We start from the raw sequence: 17,868 nt of genomic DNA on the forward strand, positions 1-17,868 counted from the left end.
ACTGCTGAACATACTTGCCATACAGCAATTGCATCATCTTTCCTGTTCATTCCACACGCTGGTCAAAAAGGTGGGAAGAAATAACAAAAATAGGAGCAGAGTCTGCTTGCTGTCAGGAGAGTTGGGGAAGGAATCCCAAATGGCAATCATTTAGGTTATCTGCCCTGGTTTGCACTGGGAGACTCAGGCAACCACAGATAATTGATTCCAGGCTTCAGTCTGAATGAAGGTTGAGCAAATGGGACAAATGAATCTATCTGAACAGACAGCCATTTGTGGAAAAACCAGCTGGGCTTGGTCTTTGCTGTGGATGCCCCCAGTAACTTAGATGTAGTACATTATGCCTGGTAATTATTTCTTCATAGGTGGCACAGGTCTGTGGTAATACAGACAACAGGGATGCATTTAACCTCCTGTATTTCTACACATTTTGTCAAATTTTGGTATTTGGCAAAAAGAAGTGCTAATGTGGGATAAGTGCATGTCAAAAGATAATTTCTTGCTACTGTTCTGCACTAAAACACTGTCCTTAGCTGGTCTTGTGCAACATATTTGTCTTCAGTAGTGCTTGGTCTTATAGAAGTCTGCTGCCTGACTCTGCCTTGCTGTGTTCATCCCGTCATACCATGACTGCATCTTATGAGCCACAGTTTTTCGAGGTTGGCAAAACAGCAGTTAGAGTTTGCCATTCTTTAAGCTAGGAGCAAGATGGTAACAAAGCAGTTGAACAAAAAAAGGTTGCCAGAAAGAAATCATCACCTGAGCAGTTCAGTGTTTGCGGCCAAAGAATATTCTGATACTGCAAAAAACGATGAAAAAAACAAGAATGGCTCCTCTAGAATCGTATGCCGATTTGATGCCAGGATTGAACACTGATGGTGGTTAGCATTTACCTCAATGGAGTCTGATAAGGAAAACAGCTGCACGCACGGGATGCAGGGTTCATTTGAACAATCCTATGAACCAGCCTTAGCGTGGGCAGCCTGCAGACACCTTTATTTCTTTTCTTTAGACCTTTATTTGTCACACAACTCAAGTTAGGGGTTTTATAATAGACTTACTCATGGTAATCCTAATCCAGAGGTGCTCTGAGCTTTGGGTTCCAACTGATTCCTGACTAGGGAAGGTCAACTGCTTTCTGAAGTACTGCTGTGTGAGGGGACATGATCAGGGCACACCTAACAGGACAACAGTATCAGGAGCAGCCAGTAAATTAATATCTGCTTGTACTGGACTATGCTGGGAAGTGCAGTAGATGGCCGAAGAAGATTATGTTCTATTTATTTCACTGTCTGTACATGTGTTTATGGAACCATTCTTCATGTGCCATAAAACATAGAAGAAAACATGAATGTTTTGCTTTTTTGTGGTGTTGTTTTATCTCATACTTGGCTCTTTGTGCAGTCAGCAAGGATACCAGTTTCTCAAAGGAGTTCCCTGGGATTCCTAACCTGAGGCAATTGCTCAGATGAATGCCTTAAAGTCTGTGTCCATGTGGGGATGACTGGGAGACTGTCAGGAGAAGAGGGGGCTTTCTAAAGGGCTTGTAGTCTGGCCCACTATTGCCATCTAAATTAGATATCTTAGAAGTACAACAAATCAAGAGTTTCATCTTAGCGAGAAGCTGCAAAGCTGTGGTGATATGGGTACAGTTTTTAATCACTGTAGAGAGATAACCCAAATAATACACAGCCTTACTTTGCTGTGTCTTCTAAATACTCATCGCACACCAAAACCAAATCTCTGCCTCTTTTCCAAACTACATTCTGTTTTCCATTTGGCAAGAATGACAAGAAGTTTAACTAATAAATAGTGCTCCTTCTTCCACATGGATGTACTCCCTGGATCTGGTGCTCGATGGAGCTGAGAAAGGGCTATTTCTCTTTTGGCCCAAGCCTTGTTTGATTTATGTAAGAATTCTTTTGTGCCTAGAGCTAGAGATCAGAGTAAATGCTTTGTTCCTGTGACTGTGTGAACAGAAAGCACTTAGCTTAAACTAGAGCTACGTGAGCTGGGAGTATCTGCCCTGTGGAGAAGCAGAATGTCATGCAAGTTCTGCAGGGAGTTGTTACCTGGCTGACATTTGCTGAAACACTGATAGCTAACAGTTTTAAAGCAGTGCTTTCATTAGCTGAATGGAAGAATTCCGATTATTTTGATTTCAAATAAAAAGATATTTGCAATCTTCAAATGAAAAGCAGTTTCAAAGTGAACCTCGGTGTCCCAGCTCTCTAATAATAATATGCCATTTTCACAATTTCTTCTTCCTTTTAGCGCTTAAACAAAAACAAACAAGACAGATTCGGACAACTTAAACCTGCTTTGGCAGGGGGGTTGGACTCGATGATCTCTGGAGGTCTCTTCCAACCCCTACAATTCTGTGATTCTGTGATTCTGTAAAGAAGAGGGTTTGTCTTGTGGATACTGTTTTTTCTTCCAGAAAACGGCTTTTTTAATTTTTTTTGTAGCCCAACTGTAGTAACAGTTACGTGTCTTCTTCTGAGGCCATTAAGCTTTGCTGACATAACCAGTCTCTACATGGAAGCATTGGTTGGTGCTTAACCATTATCACCAAATTATACTTTAGTTTCTGTTCTGAAGTGCAAATTAGTGTTGGTAGTTGGCTGGTTTCTAGTGCAGCATAATGCTAGATTTACAACTTGGTCTCTACACTTACTAGATAAAAGTGCAGATGCATTTTCCAATAATCTATCCGTCACTCCTGACTGTCATGTTGAAAACTTGAATAAAGGCTCCATACACTGTTGTGGAGAGGCAGGCAATATGAAAAACAAAAGTGCCATTTTTAATGTCAGGACAGAGCCTAACTGAAGCACTGTCATTTTTTTTTTTCTTCCCATTTTGATCAGTTCTTATCTTGCTGTTAAAAAGGAACAAGCACATTTCAGAAAGCAAAGAAGGCCACTTGCACCCCGCACAGACCTGGGCTGTTAATGGGCTCTTTTGACAGTGTATAGCCTGACTCCAGTGGGGATTTTGCTGTGGATTTCAGTGCTGAATTTAACTCTAGTAGACAGGTTTTGGCACAAAGCATGTATAATAACAAGTTGCATTTACATAGCAGTTTTAACTTATGGATTTTGCATCTCTAATTAATTAAATCTGTTTCTCCCTCCCCCCCAGTACCACTGTGGTATGTATAGTAAATACAGCTTTAAATGGAACAGCCATGGTGGAAAGATTAAGACAAGGCACCAATGCCCTTGTGCTGGCTCCCAGTTGCAACGAGGCTGGGGCTTGTTCCGTAAACACACTGAATAACTTAAGCTCTCTTTTGCTTCACTCTCAAAAGCTCTGGAAACAACAACAACAAAAACCAACTGTGCATGAAAACAACTCTGTGAAATCAGGTACAAACTGCGTTTATGGCGTTATGGCTGCATACCCCATCCATGCACTCACCCATAGTTTTGCCACTGTCTTCAGCCAGCTTCTGAGGGGCAATGAGAGTTCTGGGTATTCAGAACTGCCCGAATGTCTTAGAATCACAGAATGGTTTGGGTTGGAAGGGACCCTTAAGATTATTAGTTCCAACGCCCTGCTGTAGGCAGGGACACCTCCCTCTAGACCAGGTTGTTCACAGCTCCATCCAGACTGGCCTTGAATGCCTCCATGTAGGGGACATCCACAGCATCTCTGCACAACCTGTGCCAGTGTCTCACCACCCTCACAGTAAAGAATTTCTTCCTAATACCTAGTCTAAATCTACCCTCTTCCAGTTTAAAGCCATTTCCCCTTCTCCTGTTGTGACATGCCCTCATAAAAAGTCCCTCCCCAGCTTTCCTGTAGGTCTCTTCAGGTACTGGAAGACCACAACAAGGTCTCTTCTGGCTGGAAAGCCCCAGCTCTCTCAGCCTGTTCTTGTAGGGAGATGCTCCAGCCTCTGATCACCTTTATGGCCCTGTTACATTCTTTGCGCTGTGGAAGACTGCTTTGGTTCTGAAACAGCAGTGATGTGGACCCGTCAGTGCCTTCAGACATGATGTAGAGTCATGCAGAACTTCAGTTTGCTCCAACATTGGTGGCTGAGGAGTTGGCCATGCCCCCAAGTGGGGACAATTGCACTGTGCCCTCTCTGCCCTTCCCTGCCTGCACTGAGCTCCTCGTATCTGTGTCATTTCAAATTAACCCTTTAGCCTATCTGCAGCAGCACACCCAGCTGCAGAACCTTGCCAACACAGTGGAGCTTTTTGTGGCAGCTGAAATGCAGATGACTTGCTTGCCCCCTTGCAGTAATGCAAAGTGAATTATGTGGTGTTATGTCACTTAAGGGTTTACAAACTGTATGCTTATGTCCTTGCTTTCTTCTGGTAGGTGCCTGTTACAGGCAGTCACAGAATCATTAAGTCTGGAAAAGACTTCTGAGCTCATCAAGTCCAACCACCAGTCCACCCCCACCATGCCCACTCAACCATGTCCCTCAGTGTCAGATTTCTATGTTCTTGAATACCTTCAGGGAGAGTGACTCCACCACCTGCCTGAGCAACCCTTTCCAATGTCTAACCAGTCATCTAACAGCCTTCTCTGCCCTAAGCTCCCCTGAGCTGGTTGTGCCCTCTGCCAGGTGCTCCTGGTGGCTGCAGACCTCTGGCAGGGCTGTGCAGCATCCCTCTTTCCTGCTTCCAACTGTTCCTCTGCAGGTGGGGATGGCGCTGCAGGAATGGCTTACTGTGTTTGTGCATAAGCCTCCTGGGTGCATCCACATGTGGCACGTTAACACTTACGAAGCTGTTATAGGCAGGGGGACCCATTCATTGACAGTGTGCAGGAAGGCAGAACTGGAGGATGGGGAGGTATTTGGTCACTTCTCCAGGATACAGCCTCTCCTTGTTCCCTCTTTCTCTGGGGACAGTCAGTCCCTTGATGCCTGTCTGTGCTGTGACAGATCTGTTCCTGCTGGCTGCATGCTGTGGTGAAGCTGCAGGGAGCAATCACCATCTGCTTGCCCAGCCATGGGACTGGGTGCTCAGCGAGAGGAATGCTGGCGGTTTGTCTCTGCACATGGGACAGCGAGGTCCCAGCTCTGAGCACCCTCTCAAGCTTACTAACTCCCTCCTTTCCCTGTGTGAACCCCGGGGGCTGTGAGGAGGCCCCACGGCTTTGTTCAGTATCCCATGTGCCCTGTGGAGAGCATGGCAGCTCTGCTCCCCATCATCCAAATAGCTTTCCTGAAGGGTCTCCTTTCTTTGACCTTTGTAATTATTCCTTTTCAATCTTTCTTCGTGTTTTCTTCTAATTATTTTTCCCTTTCTTCTCTCCCTGCCTTTTTTTCCCTAAAAGTCCACCAACTTCCCTTCAGAGTATTAAGGATGTGAGTGAAATTGATGGCAGAAATGTCTCAAGTCTTTATGATGATGAATGACTTTCACTGCCGAAGCTTTTATTGTCTGTGATTTGGGAAGAAAGGGTACTGATTTATCGTGGCTGACTGTCATGCCATTTAATACAGTTATAAATCCCAGCCCACTGACTGGCACCACGAACCAGGGACCTCATCTGCCCACCTCCTCCCTGTCTCCAACCTCCTTTCATTTCCCATCTTCTTCCCCTCACAGCTGCTTGCTCACCTTCCTCAACTGTGTGAGGGGAAATTCAAACCAGAGGAGCTCACGCAGTGATGGTGGTAGCTGAGGGTTGTGGTAAACACTGAGAGTGTCTCCCAGATGTGGGAGGGCTCAGAGCCCTCCTGCCTTGGGGAGGCTGGTCTCATCCCCAAATGCACATGGCAGGAAAGGACTTTGTCATCGTGACCTGAAATCAAAGTTCCACCAGCTGTTTTAAACGTGCAAATAGCCCTCAGAAAGACGTGTTGCTGCAGTTTTCAAACTGCATTTCAGTGATGCTGGTGTCATCCTCCTAACTGACACAGCACACCTGTAGTTCTTGTCAAATATAAGCAAAATAAGCCAGGCAGGAGCAACACGCTGCTGCCTCTTATGCCTGATCCTCCAGACAATATGCAAAGCTTTTTCATTCCCAGTTGTTGGTGAAGGATAATGGGAAGTGTCTGTGTGTGCTGAAGAACACAAAGCGTGTTAGCTGCTGGTTCCTTGTCCGTGTTTCCTGCTTGGTTCAGAGCATGAACCTCTGCCCCAGTGGTGTGAGCAGATGGCACTTCAGCGGATAGAATCAAGATTGGAAAACACCTCTGACACTGTCAAGTCCAACCACCAACCCACCCCCAGTTTTTTCTCTTACTCCAGGATAAAAACATCCTTATTGAAGCATTAGGAATTTCATACTTGGTTGCCAGTTTGAAATGTGATTATCATTAATTATTTAAAATTTAGAGTAAATATGTTTTCTGTGAGGTGCAGGAAGTTGCTACTAACTCTGGAGAAATGTTCAGATGTTGTACTAAGGGACATGTTATGGTGGTTGATAGGTGGGAGGTTGGATTAGATGATCTTGGACATCTTCTCTAACCCTGGTGATTCTATGATTAGCAATGACTGGAAATGTCTTGATCTCAGATTAATTTCAGATGCAGATCTTGAAGTGATTCTTACGAGATGGAGAATATTTGGTGTGGGTTATCATAACTCTGCAACCCCGGGGAAGATGTCATATTTGTTTTCCTCTGTGCTTAATCAGCAAGCAGTGTAACTGACTGCCTGTATACTCCCTCTGTTCTTGTTTCTGACTCTGGTTGTGCGCTGTGGATTCTTCTCTGCCTGTGTCATGTTTGCTGGAAGGACTGCTGTTTTTTCTCAGTACTGCAGCATTCTGCCAGGAGGTACCTCTGGCTGAAGAGTGCCTGGTGCCTGGCTGAAAATGCCCCAGCCTTCAGAGGCTGTACAGTGAACTGACATGTACTCTGCCCTTGGGCCTGGTGTCTGTGAAGAGTGCTGAGAGCTCAGCTTGGAGCTGGCAAGACCTGTGCCAAGGCAGGTTTGCAAAGTATTCCACCTCCTCTGTTCTGCTCTTACTGCTCCCCAAAGCCCTCTGCATTCATGGAATCACAGAAAGGTTGGGTTGGAAGGGAACTTAAACCCCCCCCTGTTCCATCCCCTGCTGTGGGCTGGTTGCTTGCCACCGGATCAAACTGCCTAGAGCCCCATCGTAGAATCATAAAATGGCTTGAGTTGGAAGGAACCCCAAGGATCATCAAGTTCCAACCGCCTGCCACACGCAGGGCCACCAACCTCCACATCTAATACCAGCCCAGGCTGCCCAGGGCCCCATCCAACCTGGCCTTGAACACCTCCAGGGATGGACGGGGCATCACAGCCTCTCTGGGCAGCTGTTCCAGCACCTCACCACTCTCTCTGTAAAGAGCTTCCCAATGACATCCAATGTAAACCTTCCCTCCTTGAACTTAAAACAGTTTCCCCTTGACCTATCGCTGTCTACCCTTGTAAAAAGTTGATTCCCCTCCTGTTTATCATCCTGTTTTAATTACTGAAAGGCTGCACTGATGTCACCCTGCAGCCTTCTCTTCTCCATGCTGAACGAGCCCAGCTCCCTCAGCCTGTCTTCGCAGGGGAGGTGCTGCAGCCCGCTGATCATCTTTGTGGCTCCTCTGACCCTCTCCAACAGCTCCAACCTTTCCTATCTTAGGAGCCCCAGCCCTGGACGCAGTGCTGCAGGTGGGGCCTCACAAGAGCAGAGTAGAGGGGGACGATCACCTCCCTGTCCCTGCTGGGCACTCCTCTGCTGATGCAGCCCAGGGACCATTTGCTTTCCAAGCTGCAAGAGCAGCCTCTTTTTTTTTTTTTTTTTTCCCAAAGTGAATCTAGAAGATACCTTCTGAGTATGCATAAAACATCAAACACTAGAATAGGAACAAAATCAAAAATATCCTAATTGGACTTCTTGTAATAGGTTGGCTGCTGTCGTGGCTTTTGCAGTGTTGTGAACTGCCGGTTCTGAATCTGTCAGCAGGAGCTGGGAGCCCGTGCAGCACATGTCTCCTTGCAGTGATACTCGTGGTTGCCTTGCAGCGCTCCAGCAGCACAGGGATGGCTGTGGAGGTGGGCCTTGTGGAGCCTGGCTATGCTATTCTTATTTAGATGCGCTGCTGTGTTGCAGAGAGGAAACAACAATAAAGGGAATATGTTGCTTCTGCATGCATTAAGATCACTGATCAAACCACATGAGATCCCATTTCAGACATAATGTGCATTGGAGGGCAAAATTAGATTGAGAAGTAAATGGAGCCTAAAATTTCCATAGCTTTATTCGTCAGAAGGCTGTTTCATTGCGTGGCTTAATTCTCCTAGTTCTTTCATTCATTGCATGCAGCACGCTGGCTGGAGTGCATTTTAGAAATAATGGGACGAAAGAAAAACCACGGCTAATTTGGCAGTGTCTATGAGGTGTGTGAGGGCCACTCTGACTGAGGGTGGAAGGGGAGGTGGAGTGCAGAGCAGTTCACACTGACACTTAGGAGTTATTGTTGCTGCTGCTTTGGTTTCTTCTACATTTTCTGAAGTTCTGAACTGCATGGAATTTTTTTTCTTGCAAATTACTCTGCAAAATGAATGATACTTTTAAGAAATGGTATTTCAGAGGCCTTAGACTCCGAGGCAGTGATAAGCCTCTGCATTTTTTTTTTCCATTGTGCGTTTTTTTTCTTTTCTCCTGCCGTTTTACATGTCGTTTTGACAGGAGGAGGCTAACTGCTCTCTTAGATAAGCAGACACATGGTTTTTTTTGCCTTTGAATGTAACACTCGATGTCATTCCAAACTAACACAGAAGGCCAGGCAGAGCACTTCACTACAGTGAATCCCTTTTGAAGCAGGAGAGCTGCAGGTCTGTATAATTGGCAGCAGTGCTATGGATGGGGGGAAGCATGTTTGTGGGTCTGTCCCACCTACGGATTTACGATGCGCACATGCCTGTGGGTTGCGCTTCCTTGTCAGTTTTCCTTCTAAAGCAGTGGGAGCCACAGAGTCAGAAACAAGCCATGGCTTGTCTCACATGGCTTCATTAATTCCTACCTGTTGTTTGCAACAGAAAATGCAGAGAGCTGTGCCTGTCGCAGGCAGCGTTCATGGAAATGTCTGTCCTGTCTTTGCCACCAATTCTCAGCTCCAGGACTTGTTTTTCCATCTCCATCAGTTCCAGCGGTAGATACTGGCTGCCTGGTACAATGCCTTTGCTTTGCAGTATGCTGAGGAGCTCCTTTGATGAAGGGCCAGCAATTTCTGCCCAGGCGCCAGCATCCTCCGGGTGAGCAAGGGCACCAATGCCCACCAGCAGCCCACCAGGTCCTGTCCTGCCCCTGGGGAGGGGCTGGAGGCCTGGGTGAGCTGCCTGCCACCATTTCCAAAGCTGTGGAGATGCATTTCCTCTACACTCGTGGAGAGACTAAGCCCTGCATTGGTGTTCCATGTGTCTTCTGAGAGCTGAGTGGGAGTTCAGGTAGAAGCAGGTGGTGAAGCAAAATACAAGTAGTCCAGAGCAGCATGCACTCCTTGTTTTGATCTGAACCACTTTTTCTATCCACTCCCAGCCGCTTACATTTTACATAGCGAAGTCACTTCCATCTTCAACATGTCCCATCCTTCCCTTTCCTTCCCCTTCTGTGATGGCAGTGGTCAGGTGCACGTGTTGGCACCCTTAGGCTGTGAGGAAGCAATAAGCTTGTCCATAACTATCGTGCCCATTTGTTCTGCACTGATCAGAGCATGTTTTCCCCACATATCAAGGTCTGTGACAGTGCTGAGCAGCAGAGATACCTGCTAGGAAGGGTAAATCTGAACTCCAATAGACAAACATCTGTGGCTTCCTTGCAGGTGAGAAATAAAATAAACCCACAAGCCCTGTTTCAGAGCAGTGTGCTTAATTTGATTTTTATGGCTTTGATAGCAGATTACAGTAATGCTATCACAAAGCCTCACAGCCACAGTCACAGTGGACAGTGTGATTTCAACACCTCCTCCACTAATCTTTTTGCCCACTGCTCCCTTTCCCTGGCTGCTAATTTCACACAGGCACTTAAACATGATGGATAATTGTGTTCTGCTTATCAATGTTTAATTTAAGGGCTGTTCCATCTGACCTGGATGCCCTCTGCAAGAGCTATGCCTCATTATTGATTTCATGGTCACACCTGTGACATTACCTGCTTTGTAGGAAGTAGACTTTGACATTCCTGTGAGGTTTTGGCAGCCAGAGATAATTGTCAGAAGAATAATCGAGTCAGCAAAATCATTACAGGTGATCTGTGTGTTACCACTGTTTTATCTGCCTCTAATTAGGTGCAGGAGTGGTAACTCATAGCAGTAAGCATGCTGCAGTGGTTTTGATGTCTGCAAATAAAGCTCGATGAACACAGGAGGGAAGTTATTCATTAACAGCTGTGCTCCAGCTTGCCCATGTCTTGTGCCGGGGCCATATCCTTTCCTGGAGTAACCAGGAATCTGGATACGATCACATGCAGACTGTGGGCACTGCTGGGGTGCAAAACCTGAAGCACATTTAGGATGGAGCAAAGGATGGTGCATGCTCTTGCTATTTCTGGATGGAGCAGGCCTGCTCTGCATTCAGCATGGTAGAGGCAACTGCAAGGCAGAGGCTGGGGACATGGGATGGGGAGGAAGGTCCAAGGCTGCTGCCCCAGCTTTAGTCTCCTCCAGACTTTGGAAGTCAGCTGTGTAGGTGACAGGTACACTGAGTTCTTAATAATCACTGCGGATAGCTGGCTTTTATAATTTCATTGCACCTGTGGGAAAAGACAAGAGTGGATTAATTCCTTCCTCGTTTGTTATGGCTGTAACCAGGCTGGGACATGGTAACAACGGAGGTGCAGTGCAGAACAGTATGTTGTATGCAATCACACTGGATTCTTTTTTCAAGAGGAGCTCATCTCCAGTTGAAGTGCTGCTCTGCTCCTGATGCCACTGTTGCCAGTGCAACACGCATCCCAGTGGGTTGGGGCCAGTGGTCCTTGAAGGTCTGTTCCAACAGAAACACTTCTGGTTCTCTGAGTCTCTTGAGGTCTTCTTCCTGCTGTCAGTGTTGTGAGGTCAGTCAAAAGTTTTCCTTACAATAATGACTGGAACAACAAGGGTGGTAGTATCAAAATCTGCACTTGGCAAAGGAAGAACTTGTCGTAGAGAAAGAGAAGTCAGTTTTGGTAATGAGTTTGGCTTCTGTGCTCCGTGTGTGTCCTGCCTGCTTGGGAACCTGCCTGCTTCTGGCTTCCAGTGGAGAAGCACCGCTGTGCTGGGCAGGATGTGAGGCGTGCACTGCCTCGGGTGCCCATTTCAGAGCCCTTCCTGTGTGAGCAGGTCTGTGGCACAAGCGTGTGTGTGAAGGAGTCACCAAAATGGAAAAGCTGGTTCTTACTGTACTGGTTATCTATTCTCTGCTTGAACCTGTATCTGGAGGAGTGGGACCGTACTGTTACTGTGGACCCAATGCACTGCCCTGTCTTTGTATTCCCAGGCTGATGGCAGCCTCAGTCTGCTGCAAACATGAAAAGTGGGTGGGAGATGATGCATGGACAACCCCTGGGTCTTCTCAGGAAGAAACATTACAAGTCCTCTATTGCAGAGAGTCTGTTCTATTGCATTGGCAAAAGGGCTCCTGAGCTAACCCCCAACACCTGAACCCTCTGCATTTTCTAATGCGTCCTTTGCAGTAATTAATTACCTCTCCAGTGCATTCATTTATTTCATACTGTTACTGGCAATCAGTTAGATAAAGGGGAAAAAAAACATGTTGGTGCCCTGTGGTATTGAAAGTGAAGGGTTTTCACACTGTCAGGGTAATGAATTCTGCAAGGGTTTGAAGTACCTGAGCTTGGGGAAGTCCTTGTGTCATGTGTCTAGGAGTGACAACCCCCAGTGGTTAATTACTGCCATGGATGAGACTTGAGCTGATAGCAAAATGAGATAATTTCATTAGTAGTTAAGTGTGAAGTTAATTGGACTCACATTTACACACAGCAGTGTACAAAGACACAGTTGGAAATGCTCTTCACCTCTTTTCTTAACAGAAGGTAAGTAAAATGAAGAATGTTTCTGAACCCCTCCCTCATTCTTCCTCCCACTGTGGTTTGGGGATGAGGGAGGCAGTTTCCACTGCACGCTGCCAGGCCGTTATCTTGTGCAGGGCTGCAGACCGGCCCATGTCCATGACCTGTCCATGCTGCTGGCCATGCTGCTTGGGGAGGGTGTTGCTGACTTCTCCCGCTGCTGGTTGCAAAATAATGTCTTTTATGGAAGAAAATTACTTATTTGCACTTTTTCTGGGAAATGATAATTTGCTGTCAGTGCCAGCACGCCATCAGCTCGCAGTGAATGGAAGGACGGACATTCATTGCGTATCTGCTGTATGCAGGGCCAAGCACTTTGACACACATCTGCAGCCCCTGGTCCCACTGCGCCAGTTGATATTGTTGTTATTTAGCATCATTATATTTTACTTTCTGGAGGAATGTAGAATGAATTCCAGCAGGAATAAGCCTCAAAATGATGTGCAGCGTTTCATCCCTGTAGCAAGCTCAAGATGGACACGTTTACTGACTGGATTAGACCAGCGTGTTCCTTGTTGCAGGATACTTTGTTGGGAAACGTCTTCTAAATGTCACATTACTTGGCGTGCTGCAGCACTTTAATCCATCAGACTTGTGACAGCCTGCTAAGGAAGTGGTGGATTTTTTTCTCTATCGAGGAGATGGAACAGCCAGGATCACCTCCAGATGTGGTCCTCTTCTAGTCCGCATCTTCCTGCACCTTTGCATTTTCAGAGGGGGGTTCTTTGTCTGTATGGCACTCTGACAAGGGCTGTGGAGTGCAGATAATTCTGTATTCATGCTTTTCTGTTCAAACATTACTTCTGGGTTAACTACTGTTTTTGTCCTGTGCCAGTCAACATTCTTTGAACTGGTTCCTGGTTGACTTGCAGTTCTGGTGGGTGATGACAGTTGGCTGTCTGGTTTGTGGAAATAGGATACTGTAGGAAAGTGGTGTGCTGTTTGACACCAGTGCCATCCACGCTCATGTGAAAGCATCCCATCCTCTCATTTGTGTCTCCTCAACTTCCCCTCCCTTCCCCTCCCTTATCCTGTGTCTGTGACAAAGGCAAAAATTATACACAGATAAGAAAGAGCTTGCTTGGGACCTGGGAATCATGGAATTGCAGAATTATAGAATGGGTTGGGTTGGAAGGGACCTTAAAGAACGTCGAGTTCCAACTCCCATGCTGTGGGCTGAGTTGTCACCTGCTCAAACAGTGTTTGGTTGAATTTTGCCTTGGTGGAAGGGCTGGGGGAGCAAATGAATCCCTGGCATGTGATGGGTTGGAGTCCACATTGCAGACAGACTTCAGGGTACTCCCCAGTGGCATGAAGGAGCCCAGTGAGGAGGTGGACCCCAGAGTGCAGCACGCTGCTCTGAATATTCACCCTCAGGGATATTGTGGATGGAATAATTTCATGGCCTTCAGGACTCTCTCCCTTGCTGAGAGGATCAGAAGCAGTTAGTTAGTTATCTGCAGAATGTAACCAAGTGTTTGTCAGCTAATCAGTGACCTGGTTTATGCCAAGCATACAGAGTCCATTATGCTGCTCTTGCCCCTCAGTCTCACTTTCCATTTGAGGAAAAAAAAAGAAAAGCTGGTTGTGTCTCCAGCCAGCACTGTAGCAGTGGTTGCTGGTGGGTCTTGAACATCTCAGAGGAGGACACTCCACAACCTCTATGGGCAGCCTGTGAAACTGAAGCGAGTGCAGCCTGAATGATCTCATCCATGGTGTGGGCTCAGTAGCATCCAGATGACATTTGAGCCAGGGGACAGGTGACAAACCCCTGCTGCAGGTGGCACACAGAACAGGGTCCCTTTTTCCTCCCCTGCCTGGAGATGATCTGCACTGTGGGAGATGCCGTCTTGGCAGGGTGCGGCCATTGCTTCCTCTGTGCCTTTGGTGAAATATCTACAGCTGTGGGCCCAAGGGCTGTGTGGAGCTTTGCCTGGAGCTGGGTTTGAAGCGAGGGCACCTCAGCACTCTGGATGAGAGGTATGATGAGGTGGGGGACAGCCCATAGCTGCTTTCTGCAGCGTTGTGTGCGGACCCTAATGACAGGTTTCCCTAGCATCAGTGAGGAGTACTGCATCAGGCTGTGAACTGCCTGCTCTTTTGCTGGAACCTCAGCTGTGTTTTGGAAATTAATTCATGTCCCAATGTGTGTGTGTGTGTGTGTGTTTCCCTAAATGACTTTAACTGAAGATGGAAATAATGCTTTTATCACATTTAGATCTCTGCAATCCATCAGCTCATACAGTGTAATTTTCTGGAGAGTTTCCTGGAGAAGTGCTGTTAAAATAAGCATTATTTTACAAACTTTGACTTTACAAAGCTGAACTTTGGAGAAACTTGGGAGCAAAAGGAGAGCAGTTGGAGTTCAAAACAGGGCTTCATCTCCCCACAGGAATCTGTTCTTCCCCTCACAAGCCCTCACTTTGCCACAGCATGATGGCAGCTGGTAGAATAAGCAGAACTGTTTCTCCTCTCTCCAAACAAGCTAGCAGCTGCTTGCTGACGCTTGCGGAGCTGTTGTGACAAACAGGTCTTTGCAGCAGTCAGGAATGTGTAGGAGCATGTCTGCCAGCGGTGATGCTCACGTGGTGATTTGTTGGTTTGATTCCTCAGGTCGCGAGCTGGCAAGCACAACCCTCCCAGGATACCCTCCACACGTCCCCCCTGCTGGACAGGGCAGCTATTCTGCCCCTGCGCTGACAGGAATGGTGCCTGGTGAGTCTGCAAAATGAAGGGGGGTGGAGAGGCGGCACTGCAGAGGTGTCCCACTGTGTCGGTGGGAGCTGAGTGCTCAGGGTCTGGCAGAGCTTGGCTCGTGTCTGTGTCACACAGTGCAGTGCTCACTTGGTACTGGCTGAGCATGTGCACACAGCTCTGAGCAGGATGGTGACATTTGGGTGCTGGCAGCAAGCAGCAGGTGAATGCCTGGTGCTAGGGAGTCTGCATGGGCTTGCTCCTGTTGAGCACAGGGGGCCTAGTGCTGCTGGAAATCAGTGTTCTCATTTCAGCCTGAAATAAACAATATCCCCAGGCCCTGCTGTCTTTGATTTGGGCATGACAGACATTGCTGTCTACAAGGGAAAGAAGTATTCTAAGCCCTAAACTTACATGTTAAAATTCATGAATCTGGACCCTAATCATAGAATGGCCTGGGTTGAAAAGCAGCACAATGCTCATTCATTTCAACCCCCCTGCTGTGTGCAGGGTCACCAACCAGCAGCCCAGGCTGCCCAGAGCCACATCCAGCCTGGCCTTGAATGCCTGCAGGGATGGGGCATCCACAGCCTCCTTGGGCAACCTGTTCCAGTGCATCACCACCCTCTGTGTGAAAAACTTCCTCCTAAAATCCAACCTAAACCTCTCCTGTCTCAGTATCGTATTGTTTGAAAATGAATGGGTACTCGGAGATTCTCTTTCTTTCCCCTACTTGTTGCTTTCCAAGCCTTTAAGGTCCTCTGAGATTGTCACTTTGGAGTCAGCAAGGTCAGACAGTTATTGAAGAAAATCTCCCAAAGTGGAATTTCATATGTAGTCACACGGCTTCAGGAGATGGTGGTTTGGAAAACAGCTCTCAGTAAGCAAGCAGTAGTCAATGGTAATTATTTATTGTCCTGGCTATTTTGGGATTCGTATTTTTGTCCCAAACTGATTATAATCTGTAATATGTGTTCCAGCCGATCACTGAAAAATTAAGAAAAAGAAACAGCCATTTTACTTGTGCTGGTTATGGAAGCTAGGTCAGAGGTTAAGTTGAAATAATTTTTACCCATCAAATATAATTTTTGGAAAGTTCTTCATTTCTTGTAAAGATCTGAATGCAGGTCTGAAAGGTTTGACTCCTTGCTGCATGCTATTTCTCAAGGACACACAAAGTTACTAGTAAGCTTTTCCATCCTCATTGAGGCTGTTCTTACTTCAGAGGCATTGCCAGCTGCTTAGATCAGCTGAAGGTCTGCACTTCCATTAACTTTTTAACATGGCTGTTACACTTTGAGCATTTGGAGCACCAGGATCAGTTAATCACATGTGTGTCAGGCAGGCCATGGAGATGTATGGGCAAATGAGGGTGCTGTGCATGAACCCGCAGTTACATACACAGCTTAGAGATGTAGCGCAGCGAGTGGGAAGCAGGTTCAGCAGTGTCTGATGTCCCATCCTGCCAGTCCCCTCAGCTCTTGCTCGGGCTGTCCTGTGCTGGCTCTTCACCAGAGCCCTGAGCCCCTGCTTTTCTCGAGGCTCATTCTGCCACTGAGGGTAAACCTGAGGACAAGGAAGGCAAGGGGGAGGTCGGCCTTATCTGGCATCTGCAGCTGCCAACTTACCCGTGGGAAGTTTCAGACAGCTTATGTGCACCTGAGAGTGGTGATCTGGAGGCTTTTAGAAACCTTGTGGGAATCCGTTGCCTTCTTTTGGACTTACACCCAATATGCAGCTCTGAGTCTCTGTCACCTCCCAGAGACTTTACTCTTCCTTTTCCTTTTGGTGGATGCCGGGGAATGGATGTGTCCATGGTTGCCACCTGTTTGGGCACACCTGCTGGAGCAGGACACAGAACTGTGAGAGTGATGGTCATGGCAGAGCTCAGCACAAGGAAATCCAGAGGGGGTTCGGTGATGTACAGTCATCTGAGCCAGTTTTCCTGGGTAATAGATTTTATTTTTAACTACACATAGGCCTCTGTGACCCGTTACATTGAATAACTGCACTGTTCCTCTCACTGGTTCCTTTAATAACAACCTTCTGCTCCAGCTAGTGTGAAGGTCAGCTGCAATTTCTTCAGGTTTGCTTTCTCATTTAAGTGAGAATTTGCTAACTAGCATCCCAAACATCTTCCCAATTCTTCTTTGCCTCTTGTCATTTGCCTGGCTGGGGAGAGCATGCAAAGCCAGCTGTCAGATCAGGGCTGGGGCCACAGAACATCCGTGGTAGTTCTGATATAGACACGTTGCCATGACCAAGCCTGTGCGCATCTGTTTTACCTTTTCACAGGGATTTACTTTGTGACCTGCTGCTTCCTTCTCATAGTTTTCAGAGCACTTGCTAGAAATATGCTTCCTCAATAAGTTTTTTAATTGTAAGCCACGAATTTCTGCTCATAATTAAGTATTTGTGAGAGCGAAGTAGTTAGAGGTGTGGGAGCAACAGATCCATGGTGAGATGTAAAGGGTTCTGTTCTGCCTCCTGCAGACATTGCTTGTGCTGCAGTGAGTTCACTGGCTCCTCAGTGCACTGCTGGTGCTTGCCTCATGTCTGTGGTGTCTGCCTCACATGGTGCGTGTGAAATGTGAGGGAAATGTCTGAGCCCCTTGGCGTTTTCACCAAGCATGCATGGATTCAGCTCCTTGTTCTCTTCTTACTGTTCTTCCCACCTCCCTGCTCTCCATCTGAACAAGAAAGGCTCCCCATTATCAGCCTGTCCTGACTCTCCATCAGCAGGACCCTCCCACAGGAGCATCTCCCCTCTTCACCTGCTGCATGGCCACTGCAGGCCCTGTTGCATGCTATGGCATGGAGCTGCTGGTGGACAGCTGGATGGGAAGACAACTGGTGGGATGCTTGAGCTTGGAGAGCGATGGTTGATGCCAAGCTCTGTCTGCACGCTGGATACAAGTACAGCACTGTGACATGCATCCAGGAGTCCATCCTATGTAATACCTTTATCCGTGCACAGGAGGCACAAGGGAAGGCAATACATGTTGACTGAAACAGATGGAGATAGGATACATGGGAAGGCTTCAAACTTCCACCCATCTGGATATCTTCAGATGCCTGGAGAAGCTGTTTTGTCTCTGTCTTTGTGGGTTTTCCAGTCCTGAGCACCCTGGTCTGGCTCTTTGCTCACTGTGTTGTGTGCAGGAC

The 17,868-nt window shown here is 47.1% G+C and overlaps 1 protein-coding gene across 2 annotated transcripts in view; it reads left to right on the forward strand.

Moving 5' to 3' along the window:
• PAX5 (paired box 5) overlaps nt 1-17,868 on the forward strand; it is a 106,455-nt gene that overhangs the window by 68,517 nt on the left and 20,070 nt on the right. Inside the window, exon 8 of one of the 2 annotated variants that reach the window (XM_042882863.1) lies at nt 14,623-14,724. The exons of the other annotated variant lie outside the window; for it this stretch is intronic. Within the exon in view, the coding sequence (XP_042738797.1) occupies nt 14,623-14,724 (102 nt within the window). The remainder of the gene's footprint in view (nt 1-14,622; nt 14,725-17,868) is intronic. 2 annotated transcript variants of the gene reach the window in all.

Source organism: Lagopus leucura, unplaced genomic scaffold, assembly GCF_019238085.1.
Source record: "Lagopus leucura isolate 7727_CA_CO unplaced genomic scaffold, USGS_WTPT01 Super-Scaffold_100036, whole genome shotgun sequence".
In the NCBI taxonomy this organism is placed as follows: domain Eukaryota; kingdom Metazoa; phylum Chordata; class Aves; order Galliformes; family Phasianidae; genus Lagopus; species Lagopus leucura.